Here is a 20,593-nt window from a genome sequence, read left to right as displayed (position 1 = left end):
ATGGACAGCAGCTATCTAAAACACTGTGGCTTTTCTGGGATGGCAGTAGGAAAGACAGGTCGATTCCCAGAGCTGGCCTGAAGAGGCAATGAGAGGCAGCACACCATTTGGTGGCTGTGAGGCTGTGCTCTGAGCTGAACTAGGCGGTTTTAGATCCTGAGTCTGCTTCTATATTCTTTCAAGCTGTGTGACTTTGGGTAAGTTACTTAACCTCTCTGTAACTGAACTTTGCCTTCTGTAAACTGTGGGTGATAACATTATGCATCTCATAGGATAAACGGAGGTAACCCATACACAGACTGGGTGCAAGTGATCAATGCATATTATGAGACAATGCGTGTAATCACACACTGCAGGGAAGATGGAAGCTGATGCAATCACTTCTTGGACTTTTATTATGAATCATAAGTAACCATTCTGAAAGAAAAAGACCAAAGATAACAACAGGTGGTAGGAGATACTAGTATAGAAGATGTTTTGTGAAAAGGCATTTTTAAATGGAGCTGCAGCCCTTGACACAAATAGTAATTTTGTCATTGGGAAGGTTCATCCTTACTTGTCTCCAGCTTGGAAACCACTATCCTGTGCCTGTGAATCCTACAGGTGTTTCTAATAGTGTTTCACTGATGCCTGATTTTCTCTCTCTCAGTCTAGGGGAGGACATATTTCTTCAGCTTTGCTGTACCTATGGAGACATCCAAGAGGGTGGGGATCCAGGTAAGTTCTGTTTAACTTCGCCTCATCCATTCATTTCTCATATTGATGAAGTCCACCGCTTTTACCTTTGTCAAAACCAAACCCACTGTTTAGAACGTGAAATACCTGGAGATGCTGTCATGGGAATCTAAGCTATCCATCCTGCGGGCTGTCTGTGCGCCTGAGGCGGCACCGGGACGACCGTCGAGTGTGTCCAGGCCCGACTCTCTGGAGAGGTTCATGATGTGGTTCTGATAGTACATGTGGATGCTTTCCCGAGTGGGAACGTTGCCCTGTAGCGAAGGAGACATTGCCACAGTCCTTACTTCTCTCTGCAGCCACCTGGCAGTTCTCAGTACTGACAACGCCCAGCCTGATACCATGCACACCTTGAGCAGAGTAACACCGAGCTAGTGAAGCTGGGGGCTGACGCCAACTCATTGAATTAACGGTATCCAACATTAGCGGGTAATGCCGTACAAGAAACCCCTCTTGCTTACGGATGCAGACGGTCAAAAGTTATAAACTTCCAGTTGAAAAATACGTGCCGTGGGGAGGTAACGTGCAGCACGGTCACTATAGCTAGTAGCACTGTCCTGTACGTGGGAGGCCCTCCTCACCCACGGGGGACACAGTTCAAGGCCTCCAGGTGGGGCCTGAAACCGTGCAGAGTGCTGAACCCTATGTATACTATGTTTTTCCCTACACATACATACCTATGATAAAGTTTAATTTATAAATTAGGCATAGTAACAGATTAACAACAATAACTAATAATAAATTAGAACCATTATAACAGTAATAAAAGTTATGTGAAGTGGTCTCTTTCTCAGCAAACTAGGACAGAATTTTTTCATCTTTCTTTACAATTTCACCAATAGAAGATTCATTCTTACCACAGGTCTTAACAACCTCAGTATACGACCTTTTCTTTTCCTTATTAAACCAATAACTTTCACCTTTTCGCTTAACGTAAGCACCTTATGACTTCTCTTTGGCATACCCGAATGTCCAGCGTCATTTCTGTTGCACTTTCGGCCATCACTAAATAAAATAAGGGTCACTCGGACACAAGCACTGTTATGCCACCACAGTGGATCTGATGACCCACGTGGCCACTAAGGGACTAACGGGCAGGGGGGCACACAGCGTGGAGACGCTGGACAAAGTGGCCCACATCCTGGGCGGGATGGACAAAGGGTGGCCCACATCCTGGGCGGGATGGACAAGGGTGGTGTGAGGCTGCACCACCCTACTCAGCCCGGCAAGCAGTTTAGAACTTAGGAATTGTCAATTTCTGAAATTTCCATTTAATATTTTTGGATCATGGTTGACCAAGCACAAAAAGTGAAACCATGGATAAGGGAGGACTAATGAATTTGAAAGTTACTAAAAGAGTAGATCTTAAAAATTTACAAGACAAAAAATTAAAACTATGTGTGGTAATGAATGTTAAGTAGACTTATTGTGGTGATCATTTCATAATATATATAAGTATCAAATCTTTATGTTGTACACCTGAAACTAATATAATGTTGTATATCAATTATTTTAAATAAAATTTAAAAAAGAAATTCCTTCTTATATGTAAGTTTGTAGCTATGTATGAGTATGTATGTAATAGTAACTTTTCCAGAAATGAACTATTATTTTTAAATATAATATATAAGCCTTATATGACTATAATTTGTTGCTCTGCATATATCCTCAAACTTCTGAGGATCAAACTTCTCAGACTAAACAGCGTAATCCTTTATTAGGCTCGGCAGAGTCTGTGCACTTGCAAACTCTGATGAGGCAAGGGGATAGAATAAATAAGCTGGCCACTCTCCCAGCACTGTGTGTGTGTGCGTGTGTGCATGTGCGTGTGTGTGTGTACAGTCTAATTTTAATTCTGAGCATGAAACAGATTTAAACATACAGGAAAATAAAGGGGTATGTAAAGACGGTCTGGAAAGAAAGGATTTTGTCTTTTCCTACTTGGAGTTCTGGGTATTGACTTTCACAATTTTTATAATGTGGGAAGCAGCAAAAAGAATTATTCCAAGAGTGTTACCTTTTTAATTTCTCTGGTCAGCATGCATCTTTCGATTCTCAAAACTGTAGATATATCAATATGCTCCCTTGAAATGGAGTTAAGCCAAGTTGTGAAACTATCCACTGTTGCCAGAAAGAGGACCCAGGTAAATTTCAAAATATTAAATATCCTCTTGATGATATTATCTAGGAGGAAGAAAAAGAAACACAATTTCAAAGGAACAAAATGCCATTTTGTTGTGTGTAGCAGTGATGCTTTACCAGAGGCAGAACAGTTCTGGCCCGCCATTCCTCATGCGGAGGGGGCGCGGGGCTCAGCGCGACCGGAGGGGGCGCGGGGCGGCCGCCGCCCTATAGGAAGCTGCCACCGCGACTTTCTCCACGTGCAGCTCCAGCATCCAAACCAAACCAGGGCAGAACTGTTAATCTTTGGTCAGAACATGCCAGAATAGATTCATATACAGATAATAGGTTTGGTTAAAGTCAGAGATTGCATTCAAAGACATTTCTGCTATTGACAGAGGGATAGAAACAGGTTTATCCAGGTAACTGGGTCCTGTAGTGCTTTTTCTGTAAGTCTCTTCTTTTCTTAAGTAATCATAGTTGTTGGAAACAATTCTGTTGATTCAGTAAGAATTTGATACTTCCCACTGCAGTTGCATGTCAGTTAAATCACCTGAAAGCGATTCCGTAGCGTTCGGAACAGGCACTAATAGTATATATGTAACCACTGAGCTATCGTTATTCTTAATTATATTAAGCTGTGCTGACTACAAAACATTGCACATGGGATCAATCCTCCCCAAACCAAGCCGTGAAATCCCTGATGTACTTGGGTTCGCCTCCTTGTCTATGCTGTGACTTGGGGAGCCTGGGAAAGCTGCCGGTGTGATAAGCTCAGCTCTAGATTGCCACCGGGCCCCTAATGTGTCTCCATGCAGCACGTGCCGTGCCAGTGCCCTCAGAGAATTCAACGTGAGCTCCCTGACCACTGATCAGGTTTGAGGAGGTTCCATAGCTGTGACCTAACTTTTTTTAAGGTCTGAATCTAAATAAAACAGAGAAGATCCCATATGAACTGTCTCGTTCATTTGTTCATGTAGCCAATAGTTTCTCAACTGGTATCCAAGGAACCCTTCAAGACATGCCACCAAGTTTTGATCAATGTGTGCACTTAAAAAATTTAGTTTTATTAACTATTTCAAACCTTGATTACAATAAAGTGAATACTTAGTAAACGTGACAATGAATTAAGAATTGTCTTGCTGTTTACTGAAAACAAACACCACCACCAAGAAAACAATTTGCATCTCTCACCCTTCCCACACCAAAAAAAAAAAGAAAAAAAAGGAAAGAAAGAAAAGAAAACCAGATTCAAATATTATAGTAAAACCTTAATGAATTTAGGATTAATGCTTATAGCCTTTATGATCGTGTGCAGGGGTCAGCACACTTTTTCTGGACAGGGCGTGACAGTAACTATTTTTGGCTTTCCAGGCCATGCTGTCTGTGTTGCAACTAATCACTCTCTGTTGTCATGTGCAAGCAGCTGTAGGCAATGCATGAACTGTCTATGAATTGGCATGACTGGGTTTCCAATGAAACTTTATTTACAGACACTGAAATTTGAGTTTCATAATTTTCATATGTCATGAAATACTTCTCTTTAAAATTTTTTTCAAGTGTTAAAAATATAAAAGTCATCCTTAGCTAACAAGCCATATAAACGCAGGTGGCAGGTATAGTTTCCTGACCTCAAATCCAATACAATCAGGTATGATCACTGCGTGACTCACCCCTGCTCTCCATCAATCCTCTCTCTACTTTATTATTATTTAAATATATCTTTATTGATTTCAGAGAGAGGAGAGGGAGAGAGAGAGAGAAACATCAATGATGAGAGAGTCATTGATCGAGCCCACAACCAGGGCATGTGCCCTGACCGGTAATCGAACCCCGATTGCCTGGATCCTAGGTTGACGCTCAACTGCTGAGCCACGCCCGGCCGGGTGATCCTCTCTCTACTTTAATTCTCATACCACAGTGTGAACTAAAGCTTAACTTTATAATGGTTAAAAAAAAAACTAAAAAGAATTTGAGAATTGAGTGACCTAGGAGGAAGGCAGACTTTCTCCCAGGTAAATGTTTGTTCTTTTCAAAATGAAAACACCAGAAGCAGCTTAGCTTTATATGGGATGGCCTCCAGACAGAGTTCAGTTGGGCAAGAGAGACAAACAAAAGTTAAACAATTCTACCTGCTGGCGTAACAAGAACCTTGCAGTGGCCAGCTGGTAGCTAAGAAGAAAACTGGAATGTGGAAAAGGAGATGGGGGAATGATTAAATGAGAAGGGCCTGGAAGGAAGGAGCCCTGAGCTAGGCCCCCGAGATCTGGTGGGAAATCTGCTGAGGTGAGAATAGTGATCCTTGACTTTCCCCTTGAAGTAGTTTCCTGCTAAGCTGTCACTGCCTCCCACTATCCCTCCAAACCTTGACACAACTGTGTCACACCTAACAACCTTATACGCAGTGTACTTTAGGAAGAAGGGACATGAGAGAGTAATTTCAATTGAACAAAGAAGCCCGGGAAGGGAGCAGTTGCTTCATGAAGCTGCATGGAGTGAGCTGCTACAGATTCCACAGAAGAGCAACTCTGAGCCAGAGAGCCCTAGGGACACCCACACCTCTTTCTACCCCATACTCCTGTGTCTGTTTTGATCTTGAGCAAGGCATGCATTTCCCACAGTAGTTTAAATAGAACCTCTAGCCATTTTATGTAGACATCAAAGGCAAGTTCAACCCCTGGAGGCTGACAGACTTGAAGTTAGTTACAACTATTAATAAATGTTACCAGCATCTTATATTTTTGACTATTTTTTTTCTCATATTCACAGTTATTCCCTAGAGGTGGCAAAGAGAAATATAATTATTTCACAGTTTTGCTTATGGTGGTCTTGATGTTAAAACTAAAATTGCTGTGTTGGAGACGTACATAACATGCGCTTTATGAACTTGGGTGATCACAAACTAACACGTGAAATTAGGATTTTTATTTTTACTTATCTTTAATCATAGAGGCAGTATAACATGGTTGTTAAGAGGACAAACTCTGGGTTCAGACTCCTTGGGTTCAAGCCCTCACTCTACCTCTTGGTGGCTATGTAGGCTTTGAAAAGTCAGCTAATCTTTCTCTGCCTCAGTTTCTTAACTGTTAAATGAGGAACAGGGTCTTTGAGGGGGTTAAACAGGTTAATATGTCTAAAGCTCTTGGGAAAGTGCCTGGCAAAGAAGATGTGCCATCTAAAGGGTTAGCTACTATTACTGTATAAGGCTTTGTAGCAATAACAGAATATCTGGCTCCACATACGTGTGAGTGAAATTATCTGGAAATGGAGGCCAGGTTTAAGAATTGTGCCACAGAGGGCATTAGATGTCCTTCAAGAAGTCTCATTTTGAACCAGCAGGTGGCATCCTTGGAGTATTTGTGTCCAGAGTAAAAAAGCCTGAAAACCTTGCCTGCTGATAAACAATGTACACGGGAGTTCCAACCCAGAGCAATAGAGTAAACAGCACTTTCATAGAACTAGAGAGGCATTTGAGTTCGTTTCATTTGGAGAATTTTGTTTTGCCTTTTTTTTTTTTTTCCTGCATGGAGAAATTTTCCTCCCAATCACATACTATGTGAAACCCAAATGGCACCATGATGGGGCTGGGAGTTAGAAGACAGGGATTCTGTCCCTGACTATAGCTCTGGAATCCTGAGCAAACTCGTGAGGAGGCTGGCCCAAGCTCCTAGAGTACCTCTCACTTCCCCAATTCTACTTACCTCTTCCTTAACTCCCTCTTTCTATATTCTTTAAAATTAATTGACAATAGTTTTTTGTACCTCTATTCTGATGGCTTCTATAGGACATTTATAATTTGCTCTCCCACACCCCCTTTCATAGGTGCTTGAATAACAGAATTTACAAATGGACTCTGATCAACATTTAACCCAACAGCGCAAGGGGCAGATCTACTTTTAGGTGTCACTTTGCAGTTTCACTAGAGATGAGATTTCAAAGGACACTGATTATTTAGCCACAGTCCAGAAACAGTATTCGATTAATTCTTTTCAGGCAGCTTTTCATTACATAAACATTTGGGCAAGTAACATTTTCACGTTTCTCCCAGGTCAAATTTGTCTTTATTTTATTACCTGGTCCATCCGATTTCTTTTTGGCTGGCTCTTCCTCTCGGTCTTCCCACTCCACAGGGCCTGTAAGAGTGTTCAATAAACAGCAGTTAGATTTATTTAGGGTATATTAAATGCTAACCTTATCAAAGACCATTAATGATCTGACTCCAATTAATCTTCCCAAACTTATTTTCTGCTACTCTGTTTCACATCTTGTTTTTACCAGCTAAGCTGACCTTGCTTTCTTCTACCAGAATGGCAGGCTCAGTTCAACCACTATGTTTTTCAAGAAGTATTACATTCCTTTACACCCTCTGCTAAAAGTCACCTTTTCTCCTCTGGTCCCACACTGTTTTATCTATACTTATACTTTAAATGAAACTTTGCAGCTTCTATGTCATTGGGGTTCCTCTCCTTCCCCCATACTTGTGTTCCCTAATGGTTAAGTTAGAAGGATCTAGGGCCAGGATGCCTGTTATGAATTCCAGACCCAGCACCCGCTGTGTGGCTCTGTGACCTTAGGCAGGTTAGTTCACCCTCGGGGACCTCATTTCCTCACCTGTGGGGCCCGGAGAGTAAAATGCCTTGGGCTGTTGTAAGGGGCAAATGAGTCACTGCAGAGAGAACACTGCAGCACCTGCACTTTAGAATCGACGGGCCTTATCCGCCTAGAAGTAACCTAGAAGAGCGACACCTTGTCCCAAGAAGGCACTGGATCAATATTTATTAAGTAATTAAATAAAAATGGATTTCAGTCCCAATATCTTTGAAATACTGCTGCCTTCGATTTAAAGGTAAACGGTGGTGCATCTGCACCTGAAATAATCTTCACGATACAGAGTAGATGAAATATTTACAAGATGATTAGAGGACACATTTTTAGAACTGGTCGCATAATTTTGGAAGAACAACTATCTGAGAATAGCAAACACCATACTGAGGGAAAGAAAGGGGGCGGTGAGAAGAGTGTGCAGCACTAGCTCGGGGGCTACTGGGCTCACAGCCACATGACCCGCTTGTATGTGGAATGTAATGAACAAGATGAAGTGATCAACAAAACAGGACCAGAGGCACGGATACCTGCAACAGACTGACAGGTCTCAGACGGAAGGGGGATGGCGGGGACAGGAAGAGATTAATCGGAGAACACGCATGCATATGCGCTTAGCCCGTGGACACAGGCAATAGTGCGGTGAGGGACTGGGGTGGGGCAGGAGCTGGGTGGAGGGGGCAAGGGGGATAAAATGGGCACATCTGTAATACTGGCAACAAAAATTTAAAAAAAGAAAGAAACATATATATATGGCAGTGATAAAATTATAATAACTATGTATGGTGCCAGGTAGGTACTTGAAATATCACTTTGTAAAATATATGATTGTCCAACCACAATGCTAAACTCCTGAAACTAATATAAATATTGAATGTAAACTGTAATTGAAAATTAAAATAAAATAAAGAGTTTTAAAAGACCCTAATCAAACAAACAAACAATATATGACATTGGCCTGGACCTAGATAGTAGGATAGTGGGTCAGCATACAGAGTTCAGAAACATGCCTCAAAGTAATGAAAACATGATATTGACAAAAGTAGCATTTAAATTCAATAGAAAAAGGAAGAATCACTTAATAAATAGGGATAGCATAATTGGCTATCGACCTAAAAGTAAATTAGATCTCTACTTTATAAAATAATAAAAACTTCAAAATGTAAGTAAAATTAGGAGGAAATATAGGAAAACATTAGTGTAATTTGGGGGGAGGGCTTTCTTAAGCAAAATGGAAACCTAGAAACTGCAAAAAGACATTCAGACTTACATGATTCAGAAAAAATTAAAAATTGTTTAGATAAAATATTATAAACTAAATCAAAAGATAGGCATTAAATTAGAGAAATGTTTTAATGTATAAAAAGGGTAATATCCTTAACACATAAGTATTTCCTAAATTAATAAGGACAAGCAACCCAACAGAATGATTTTATAGAAAATGATAAAAATGTTTAAATCTTAGGTTTGGAAGTACAAATTACCAAGAAAATAAAAAAAATATTCAGTCATATTAGTTAGGAAAATTCAAATAAAAATAAAAGTCATTTAGCATCCCTGAGAAAGACAAACAATAAAAAAAAAATACTACTATCCTGGGGGATAAAGCTACAGGAAAAAGCACACTCCTGTACTCCACACAGTAGAGTGTAAATTACTGAAACTGTTTCAAAAAATGCCAATTCAAGTAAAAAAAGGCACACCATTTAATCATGTATTCTGTGGAAAGTGCAGGTTCTTTCTCACCTTTTGCTGTGCATTTAAATACACTCGGACTATGTACAGAGTTTTGTTCAGGAATATCTATAACACTGTTCACTGTAGCAAAGTCAGGAAGGAAACTTTTGTCTATTAGTGATGTAGTAGTTGAATAAATTATGCATATCCATATTACAGAATATTTTGCAGCTACTGAAAAAGGATGGTATGGATTTATAAATACTTAATTGGAGAAATGTTCATGATACATTGCTAATGAACGTATACAAGCAGTTTGTATGGCATGAACTCATTTTTGAAAAACAAAGAAAGGAAACCACCTGCACATACGTGTGCATGCCCATGAGAAAGGATTGGAAGGGAACGCAACACATTGTGAAGATTTGGTAGCTTAGTAGACAGGCTTCCGGGGCAGATTGTGCATTTATCTCTTTACTGATGTCTTGTTACATCAGCTGTGTTTTAATTTGTCTTATTAAACCAATGAAGCAAAATAAAATTAAAGTTACCAGGAGGCAGCAGGGGGCAGAATAGTCAAAAAGGAGAATGGTTGTGCCATTAGAGCTCTGTTAGAAATTATGTTTTCCTTTTCTTTATATTTAAATATATTTTGAATTTCACAAATATACACTTTCTTTGTAAAGCACAAAAATGTAACAATTATGTCTAAAGTTCCCTTGAATCATACCATTTAATCTCAGTCTCTCCACCCCCTCCCCCAGAAGTATTCATTGTTATTAATTTTCTAAGTATTCTTCCTGATCTTTCTCTTGCATTTATACACTATTATATGCACCCACTAAAATGCAAAATATTATCTGGAGGTTTCCTTTGTTTCATAAACGGTTTCGTAATGTGTATGCCATTTTGCAACATAATGCTTTTCACTTAACAATATGTCAAGAATTGCTCTCCAAGTCAGTTCAAAGTAATCCATATCATATTTTAAACTACTGAAGGGTATTCCATTATATATTGGTAACATAATTTACTCGAGTCTTCTTCTTTATGTAGGCATTTAAGATGTTTCTAAATCTTTGTTATTCACAAATGTTTGATAAGTGCCCTTAGACATGTGTCCTTGCCCACATGAGCAAATCCTGCTTCTGCTCAAGCCACAGGATGTGTACATTTAAAATGTTCACAGATATTGACACATTGCTCTTTGAAGCGGATGTACGATCCTACAAAAACATTCACAGTGTGTGCAAGCACTTAACTTCCCACTAGATCCGAACAGTGTTATCAAATATTTAGGCTCTTGCCAGTCTCATAGGTAAAAATGCAAAATGTCAAAGTACTTAGTTTGTGTTTCTCATGTTACTACTGAAGCCTAGCTCCTTTTATAAGGCCATTTCTGTTTCCTGGTTTGTGAGTTGTTTTCATATTTGTTCATCCACTGGGTTGAATTTTTCTTTTACTGATTTTTTGGAATTTTTATTATATTAGAATACTAATCTTCAGTCAGATTTACATAATGAAAATGTTTTTTCCTGAGTGGTGCCATTGCACTTTAACTTCGCTATTAGTGTGTTTTATTATTTTCCCGCTTAGAAATGGGCTTCTATCATATGTCTTTGAATGTATAATGTTGAGTATGGCATTAGTAGTTATGTTCCATTTTGGGTTCAGGAGACATATTTAAGCAAACTTTCCCTTTTTCCTTGATCAAATGTCAAAGGTTCATCTTTACTACTAGTTTTTCCCACAAGCAGCTTTTCACTTAATGATAAAGTCTTGTCTTATATTTATTTTCTTAATATCTCTCTCAAAATTAATTTTTTCTTTCTACTTTCTTTGGGTTTATTTTGCCTCTCTCCTCATTTTAAAATGCATCTTAACTTAAATTATGGTTTAATTTCTTCCAAAGGTCAGACACAAGCAATTAAGGACAAGTTGAAATCTTTGCATGCTTTAGAATTTAAGAATTTGATTTCTCCAAAGGCTCTGTCCTTTGCAGTTCCTCTGCTGTGTTCGAGGCCCCGGGAGCAGAGCGTGGGCCGAGCCTGCTGCAGCCCTGGACACTCACCCTCCCCAGGCCCTTTCTTCCTTCTTTTCTGCTCTTCTCTTGCAGACATCTTTTTCTCTTTGCGCCTCTGTCGGAGTGCTGTTTTAGGGTCAGTAATCCAGGCTTGATAAACAAACTGAAGACAGAAAGCTCAATTATTTTCTGGCTTTTTAATAATTTAACTTAAAGAAAAGAGACCAACACCAAACTTCCTGGCTTTTGGAAACATTTTTTCCCCCCAACACAAACTAAATAGCCCTCTCCCATACCTTTTCTTTCTTTTTACCCCTATATCCTTTCATATGCTGAGCTGGCCTATGCTGTTTTCATTATCATGAAATAATAGATGGAAACAGATCTGTAGGAATATATTTCATTCGGTAGCACAGACAATCATGATAAACTTGGGGTATATACAAACCAGCATTTCTCCCAACTCCCCTCATACCACCACCGTTCGTGAGACTTCACGACTGGTCTTTCCCATTACACACCATAAGAATAAACTGGAAGCCTCACTAAGTATCATTCATGTTCTCCCATCAAAAATACACTTGGAGTCAAAAACAAAATAACATCTTTTACTCGCTTACTTTGGGAAACAGTTTTGCACACTTGACACTTTCCCTTGTGAATAACAGCTATTACCAGCAACTTGAGAAAGGGCTTTATAGATTGATTAGTATTTGGAGAGGAAAAATAACGTGATATTAAGATTAAGAAGTTATTTCAGATGGTATGGAAGGAAAACTTGTGCTTTTGGTTGCCTTTTGTCATTTTCATTCAAGAGCTGAAAATAGTTGCATTAGTATATTATATCCGATACCCAAGGTAGAGTCCTTATGAACAGCCCGCCCACCAATAGTTTCCCAAGTCATGCAGAAGGAACAGAAAGAAAACCTGGATATACCAAGTCAGCCACCTAGAACCACGAAGCCAGGCAGGCATGCTCCCCATGCACCCACGGACACACCTGGGTCTCAGGGAAGCTGGGCTTTCTGTTATCATCAGAAAGTTAAAGGGATGTTTCACAGGGGTGCATGTAGACCCAGACGCTCTCATTTTACTGTATATAATGGTCAGATTTCTGGAAGTTTTGGAAAGCACAGTTTAAGGAAACCATGGGCACTGCGCTGTCAGTAAAACTCAAGAGGGATTCATTGTTTTCATATATGGACACGTAAAGGTCAGAGGTCATTAAAAAGGAGCGTTTCTTCTCACTGGAAGAAATCAGAATCTTAAGGGCAACTAATGTAAATAAAACAATTATATTATTTCTGAATAATAAACCCAGGAGGCAAAAAAAAAAAATCCTATTTTATGCCCCAAAACATTTTGAAAAATGAGATAAACTGGAATTTGAAGGACCGAATAAAGGAACTTATGGTAAATGCTCACTGAGCATGTTACGGGGAAGCCCATCAGGAACATCTCTGAGGTTTAGTATAGTAATAAGCAAACTTGCTTCTGCAAAATACTGATTCTTCTAAAAAATCTGTTCTGCTAAATGTAAATAAGTTTTCAGGCTTAAGAGCAAAATATGGTGACATTTTATTAGAATATTACTTTTAGAGAATGTAAGAATCCCAGAAATAAAAAAATTCAGGATTTGTGAATGTAGTAAGTGTACAGCTGGAGGAATTTTTTTTTTTTTTTTTCCTCTGAGGAAAATGAAACCTTTGGGCAGAAGGGTAAGAAGGAGAGGAGGAGATGCTTAGAATAGCCTGTAATATTTTGAACAATAATAATAATAAAAGAATAGAACTGAAGAGTTCTTGTAGGAAGGGCAAGAGCAGTTGCAATGGGACTGTATTACCGGGGAACTCCTGGTTCTACATATGCCACCTAAAGGATTAAGTCTATCGGTTCTTTTGTACTGAGAAGAGAATTCAGATAATGTAAATTAGAGGGAGGAGGGAGGGGGAAAGCATCACATGACACTCCTTTATTGGTAGGTAAATTCCCTAAATGTTTGGAAATACAAACATTTTACAGTTCCCGGAACATCTGATAGAGGGTCAGTTTGGCCTAAGTCCAACCGTTTCAGGAAAAAGTTGACAATGAAGGTGAAGAAGGAAACATCTCATTTCTTACTGAGTCAAGAAATGGAAGTTCCTTAGTGAAACTTCTCAATTCTTACTTGGTAGCTGTATGGTATCATCCCTAGAGCTGTATGGTCTCTCTAGGGAATCAGACTCGGGTACCACTAACCATGAGTAGAAAATGCATGAAAATGCATTTAAATGACCTTTGGCTTCTCCAAACAGCACTGCCACTGCGTTCCCAACTTCATCTGAAATTCTATCTTACATGATCTTATCTTAAATTTTATCATATATATTAAGGAAAATGGAATTCATTTTACTGAAAACAGGAGAGAACTTCATTGATGTGGCAGTCCTTAACTGAAACTGGTTAAGTTTCATAAACTGTATAATTCAGGTGTGGTCCAGGACTTTACGCTGTCTGTAAGAAGATTTTTTTTTTTTTTAAAAAGGCAGGGGATAACTACATTGTAATCGTTCACAGAAATTCTTTTACATGGATGGAGAGACTCATATGGTAGTCATAAAAGAGAAAAGAGTCCTAGGGAAGGGACAACAGTGAATATTAAACTAAGAATCAGGATCCTGGCATTTAAAAAAATGGCAGGAACCTAGAGTACTAGATCCTGCTACTCAAGGTGGACCAGCTGCTTGCGCTTCACCCCGGAGCTTGAGAGAAATACAGAATTTCAGGTCCCACCCAGGACCTGCTGAACTTCTATAACCTGCATTTAAGTAAGATCCCCAGATAAACGGTGAGAAGCCCTGGTCTTGGTCACTATCCGAACCATTTGCTGAACACTGAAGAGCATAAAGACCTAAGAGTTTTAGGGCTGGCCTCGGACTGAGTCAGGAGAAGGCTTCCTTTAAAGTACTGCACGAGAAGGGTTACTCCTGCCTGTGACTCTCAGTAATGAAGCGACACAGCGGAGGCAGCTGGCAGGAGAGCCCATCAGCGCCGTCACAGTCCCCGGGAAGGGGCAGGGCAGTGCCGCCCGGGAGCAGGCGCGCTGAATTCCGAGCGAAAAGCGGGACATGACGTCCAGTTTAGGAAGATGACGACTTAGCAGGACGGCAGAAGGGGTGGGGCAAATGGAATCTTTTATGAGCTTATTCATAATTTCACCAGCTTTCTGAGAAAAATTATCGTCCTTTTCACACATCGTAACTGATGCATGCAACCAGATGTGACCCTTTCAGAGTGAGATGTGACTTAGACAAAACTACAAAAAGGACAGAAAGTAGATGTATATCTGCATTTTTTCTTCCTATTTTTCAATAGGCTCTGGTGTCCACGGAAAAACAACGATCAGATCATATGAAATTTGGCCTCTCGGAACTCTTTGTGGGAAAGTTTGTCTCACGTTTGAAAGTCTTATACGTCCTTCATTGTGCCATCTATAGGACAGAGAAAATGCAGATGTAGCAACAGGGGTCTGCTTGTCTAAAGATCTACGGAGCAGAGGGTCGCACACCACACACCAGGAAAACATCAAATACCTTTGCAGCTCTGATTAAATACTGAAGAATAGTTTTGGGAAGTTTAATGACAGACTTTGGCAAGGCTAAAATGGCTGATGCAAACTTCCCAATAGCTCTCTACAAAGAAGGACAAAGCAAGAGTAATTAGTAGAAAAAAACCAAACACTAAAAATTTAATATATGATGTCAGTATGAGTTCGTCTCTACAATTACATCAACTAGGTTCAACTGTGCCAGTCATTGAAGCTAGAATAAAATGTGCTCTGCTGACAGGTTAGAAATAAAGGAAAACAGCCAATTGTTGCAAGTGGTCCATAGAGACAGTGAAGGCGATCATGGTCTCTCCGCTGCTGCATGATGAGTTAGAATAAAAGTCATTAGTACAAACTGAACGAGTCATGTGGTTAGTATTGGACAAGCCAGCGGCACACATGCACACAGACACAGTCACGGAGAAACACGCTAGGTTAGCAGGGGGGCCGGTGGGAAAGCATCAGAGCAAGGCGTCTCCGTGAATAATTTGGTTCTTCGGTGTCATTGGGAAAAAGGGTGGATGTAACCTGTCAGCATGAGAAGACCTGGCCAGCAAACTGACAATGGCCTCTTCAAGGACACAGCCTGTAATTCTAGGTGCTTGTAGCAGTACAATGACTCCTAATATGTGTCTCCTTCCTAAAATACATATACATATAAATATATATCAAGCTCTCATTCCATATGTAGCTCTTCTGACAAATTATCATGTTTAGGTAACATTGACTATACGTTTACTGGGTACCCAATACTTAGGCTAATGAGCTATACAACTGAGAATGGTACAGCAGGTTCTGAAAAAAAAAAAAAAAAGGCAATTAAGCTGAAAAAAACTCAGAGCTGTGCTAGATACTTTCATTATTTCAATATATTCTCAAATCTTTAGCAATATGAATAAAACTGAATTTCAAAGCAAAGTAACATTTAAATGACCATTGGTTTTAAAACAAAGCAAGTGTCTTATTTTCATGATCAACTATTCTATGTATTAAAATGTAAGTCCACTCGAGCAATCCAAAACAAGGCCGGATAAGTCTTTTTCACCTCCTGCTTGCAATAGGAAAATACAGTTCATGCAAAGAAGTTTAATTTTTTTGTTTATGGCATCAGAAAAGTTTCTGAAGCAAGTGAATGAAGACCTGACTGGAACATTGTTCTTGGTTGGTAGCAATTGTGGAAACGCTGAGAGCAAGCAACGTTAGTTTAATGAGGGGTAAACAATCTCAGGTGTAGGGAAGGAGCTTCTGGGAGCTACAACACGGCAGGAGTCCGGGCTTTTAATCACAACCTGTCAAGAAGAAAACTCACCTAGCACAGAACATGGCTTCCCAAGCCCCCTCATTACCTGGAAAGCGGACTTCTTTGGAGGCTCTTCTTCTTCCTTTTTCACTTCTTCCTCTTCTTCCTCTTCACTATCCGTTTCAAACAAATAATAGTCTCCACTCCTGACCACTAAGCAGAACAAAACATTTGCTTATTTCTTGAAAGAGATACAAGATAATCAGGGGATTATTAATGAAATGCTCCCCAAAGATACACATAAATTTTCCATAAAAGGACCCCAAAAAGAGATGTTGATAGGGAGGAAAAAACAGGAGATGAGGAGGATTCGTCTTGGGTTATGCTACGTGTTGCTGGCATGAATGGGTCTACAGAGCACGAGGCCTTGTCTATGCCATGTAAGAGAATTGGCCACGACTGGGTTGATCTGGTATTTTCTTCCTTCTTCATTGTAAATTTCATACAGATGTATCAGATCAACTCTGCAGCAACCAGTTTTGTTACTAAGATGACCAAAAGAACTGAAAACTATTTTGCAATTCAGCAGTTCTGGTCCTTTAGACAAGGCCAAAGTAAAGTGGAAGGCTTGGTGTTGTCCAAATGGATCCAAACTGTTGTAGAAAAGCCAATCAGGAAGATTCAGGACCAAGAATCAGTGTCACCAACCTTCTACTTCACTTTATACTGTGCAGACCTGGCTTCTCCACATGTGACACAAGGGACATAACAAATATGGCAAGACACTTGAAAGAGGTTTTGTTTTTCAATAACACATTGATATGAGGAGGAAACGGGTGGGTAACATTAAAAAAAGAACACAACCGCAATAACATCACTACCACCACCACTCTGGCTGTTTCTACGCATAGCATGGGACAGACTGAGGCACGGCAGACATGGTTCGTACAGGTTAGTGCTGTTAGACTTCTAGTCAACCAGGAGCTCCCCAGGCACTTACTGAAATATGAGGAGGCCTGTACTGAGCATAAACAGTACAGGTCGTCCTTGCCTTACTTAATACTTTCCCTGCCAGAACATACTGCTGTGCTAAGAGCTGGAATTAGAAAAAGCTGAGATGTCCAGAGAGTTAAAGAAATTTGAGGATCAAATTTTATCATTTTGATCATTATTTTAAGTTTTTCAGAGAAAAGAGACCCAGCATATACATTGCTGATGCTACAAGAACCATACCATCACTGCAGGAAAACATTCAGACTGTCGAGTTATAGTCATGTCTTCAAATGCTGAGTTGTCTTTTGGATGGCATAACATGATGTGTTCAGTTACCTTTTGGACTTAAACATTGTAATGTAACGAAAAACCTTGGCTTGTTGAAAATTAGTTGCTTGGCTATCACTAACAGGGTCAAAAGGTAAATAATTTTGCCCGTGATTTCAGACATATCTGAGGCCTCCATCCATGAAGACGCAGAGTGAATGGATTGGGCCTTATATCCTTGAACAGAAGCACTGTGATTTGTTATTTTTATTTTGAAGAAAGAACCAGGCCCAGAGTACTGGGCCCAGGCCTGAGGAAATAAATGCAATATAACATAAGGTAAGAGTAAGCAAGAACAAACCAAAGTTACAGCATTACGTTTGACAGTGAGAAGACCATTAAAGTAATGCCTTCATGTAAGCTCAGAGATTTGCAGGAAAGTTACATGGACTGGACGTCACATGGTCATTTGGTAAAAAGTTTGAGATTGAGCATTTTACCCTCATTATAGTCTCTAAAATCAACAGTAGCTTAAATTGTATTCAATCATACCTTCTATAACTTTTATCCATGTGGACACTGTGAGCCTGACCAGTTTTCATCTCAGGTAGTCATAGTGTTGATTTTATAATTTAAAAAACTACCAATTTGTATCTGAGAAGTAGAATTAACACATTAGAAAAAGAAAAATGTTAAACATTTTCTATTCTTTATAAAATGTTATTGAAATGAAACTAGGAAAATAACAGAGAATATTTTCTCTAGTGCTATCTGCTAACAATGAGTAGAGAAGCTCTTACACATGCCTTTGTTAGTTTAGGTAGAGAGCCTGCCTCCACCCAGTGTCCATGTATTATGTATTATGGATGTCAATGTTATTGCTGAATGACTAAGTATGATAATAACTTTTAAAATCCTACCCCCGAAATAGAGTCTTTTATTTCAGATATTTAACAATAAAGTGAGGTATGGAATTGACTTAGGACTGAAGGGACATGAAGACGTACTACACTGAAATGGAAGGTATCATTGAATAGCAATAATGCAATCGTATGTGTGCACATAGGTATGGAACTGGGAGATTTGTCACCTGCAGTCTATGTTAAGATCTTGAATGCTTACCAATAATATGTACAACAGAGCAACATTATTATATTGTCAATGGATTTACAAAAGGGTATTCCAATTACACTTATTTTTATGTTTGACATCTTTAAGAAATATCTATTTAAAAGCTCAGTGACTTTTAAAGAAATAAGAGCTTTTAATAAAGTGCTTCCAGATCTGAAGATAAGTTTTGGAAGTTGTTATAGTCTACATATTCGTTCCTTTCCATTCCTCACAAGCTTGTAAAGGAAATATGTTTTGTAGAAAAATTTTAACACCATGCTCAGAATCTGATTCCAATCTATGAATTGCACACATTCATGCATTATTGCACCATAAGGTATTGTAACAAGGCACATTTAGTTTTAATACCAGTTTTCAAGAACTTGATATAATGAGGGTGAAATGAATCAGAAAATCTAAAGACAATACCCTTCATAGGAAGTTCTTTAACTTATTCCCAACTTGTAAGATGATTATCAAAGACCATATCCAAATCCTTCCAAAATGCAATGTTTAGATGATAAAGGAAATACAACCATAATCATTGCAATGGGAATTTACCCCAGCTGAAAGAACAAAACATTCAGTATGACACAATTTTGAAATGGATAGGTCTCTCTAAACTAGCAAAGGACCTTTAAAAACAGAAAAATAGGCATAGTTTACTTGTGACTTGATAGAAATAGACATACAGTGCAATGCATTGTTGGATTGTTAGCATGACTAACACGCCAATGACAATAAGTTAAAGAGTCACACAGAATTTCAACTTGAATCTTTGCCTTTTGACCTGGGCAGAAAATAAAATAAAATTCTTTATAACTGATGGATTTTTTTTTTTTTCCTGCCGCGATGCTAAAATTCAATATTTGGAATTATATTTAATTACATCCATGTATACTGAGCAAATTTTTAATATTGCTTCATTAAATTAGCTTACTGATTTCAAAAAATTATTTCCAGAATCAGAGAAGCCAATACCAGCTCTCAGTGACACTAAGAATTAGGTACAGAAAAAGATTCTGATCAATTTGATTTTCTAGTGATTCTAAATATCCCATTGGTTGAGACCCTCTCATTATCTTGCCATGTTATGGGCCTTGGTGATATCCCTTGTCTGAGTATATTAGCAACAGTTATTGAAACAATAAGATATAAAAGACTGAAGATATTACAAGTAATTTTTAAAACAATTAATAATTATTCAATATTCTAATACATTTAAGGAGGGTTAGATTCAAATGGATCATTCCATTAAAATACCATTGGCCGATGGTGGTCGCTACTTTGCTAAGCAGAACAAATGTAGCCACACAGTTGCATAATTCCTCATTATTTTTTTATGATCAGGAGAGAAAAGCACTAATTCCATGTGGTTATCAAGTTCTGCTTTTCAAAAACTGTTTTCTGACTTTACTCTTAATCGGTCATGGCTGAGCTGCAGGTGGCTCTGAGGCCACATGCTGAGAACCGGTTCGGAAATGTAGTTTCAGAGCCTTTTTGAAACTAGAGAGGAGGCAGAGTTAAAAAGTAAATGCATTTTAAGTTGTCCTCATTTTTATATTTAATAAATTGCAAAAGATCCTTACATGCAAATTAAATCAAAGCTCTGAGAAAGAGGGTAGGGGAGGCTCATCGGCATCCATGCCTACAAAGAGGGTCACAAACACCTTAAATGTAATGATCAGCAGCTTATTTTTATTAAGGGTTTTAAGTCATAAAACAAATAAAACAAATGCCCATTAGCAGGGCTCTAGACCTCAGAAGTGGATAACATCGTAGTCAATTATTCTTCCCTTTCTGAGCCCATAAGTGGTGCTCAGGAGTAGGTAAGCCACACATTTGCTTTTCTTCAGCCAGCTATTTTCTCTGGAAGATTCTGTATACAGGCTCAGAGAGCCATTCCTATCAAAATTTTCCTATACTCTGACCCCCTATCAAGTCACAAGGATCAAACCATGCATTAAAACACACAGGCCATGGGGATGCCTGAATTCTGGTCAAGGATATAAGGGTTAGAATTGATGAAATTGTAAGAGGATCGAGAAAACCTACTGGAAGCATGATCAACCCAAGGCCGCCACCACTGCTTTTTTTTGCCCTTGGCTTTCTGTTTGTCTGCTTCTCCTAAAATAAAATATGTCCAAATATTAATGCTTATAAAGTGAGAAAACAAATTTTGAAAACCACGCTTTAACAACTCAATTGTCAAAATCTAGACAAGTTGTAAAAGTACATC

General features: G+C 39.0%; 1 protein-coding gene across 3 annotated transcripts in view; it reads right to left on the bottom strand.

Annotated features, from left to right (window-relative positions):
* PIEZO2 (piezo type mechanosensitive ion channel component 2) overlaps positions 1–20,593 on the bottom strand; it is a 324,107-nt gene that overhangs the window by 37,640 nt on the left and 265,874 nt on the right. For 2 of the 3 annotated variants that reach the window (XM_087818934.1, XM_087818936.1), the window contains exons 31-36: positions 20,410–20,481; positions 16,091–16,197; positions 11,207–11,321; positions 6,930–6,989; positions 2,753–2,919; positions 823–989 (exon numbers count right to left, since the gene is read on the bottom strand). In XM_087818934.1, coding sequence (XP_087675060.1) covers positions 823–989; positions 2,753–2,919; positions 6,930–6,989; positions 11,207–11,321; positions 16,091–16,197; positions 20,410–20,481 — 688 coding nt within the window. Of the gene's footprint in view, positions 1–822; positions 990–2,752; positions 2,920–6,929; positions 6,990–11,206; positions 11,322–14,730; positions 14,830–16,090; positions 16,198–20,409; positions 20,482–20,593 lie in introns of all 3 variants that reach the window. The other variant, XM_087818935.1, reaches the window with a different exon arrangement.

Source organism: Miniopterus natalensis, chromosome 7 (assembly GCF_054644295.1).
Source record: "Miniopterus natalensis isolate mMinNat1 chromosome 7, mMinNat1.hap1, whole genome shotgun sequence".
Taxonomy (NCBI): domain Eukaryota; kingdom Metazoa; phylum Chordata; class Mammalia; order Chiroptera; family Miniopteridae; genus Miniopterus; species Miniopterus natalensis.
This window is presented reverse-complemented; position numbering and strand designations above follow the sequence as displayed.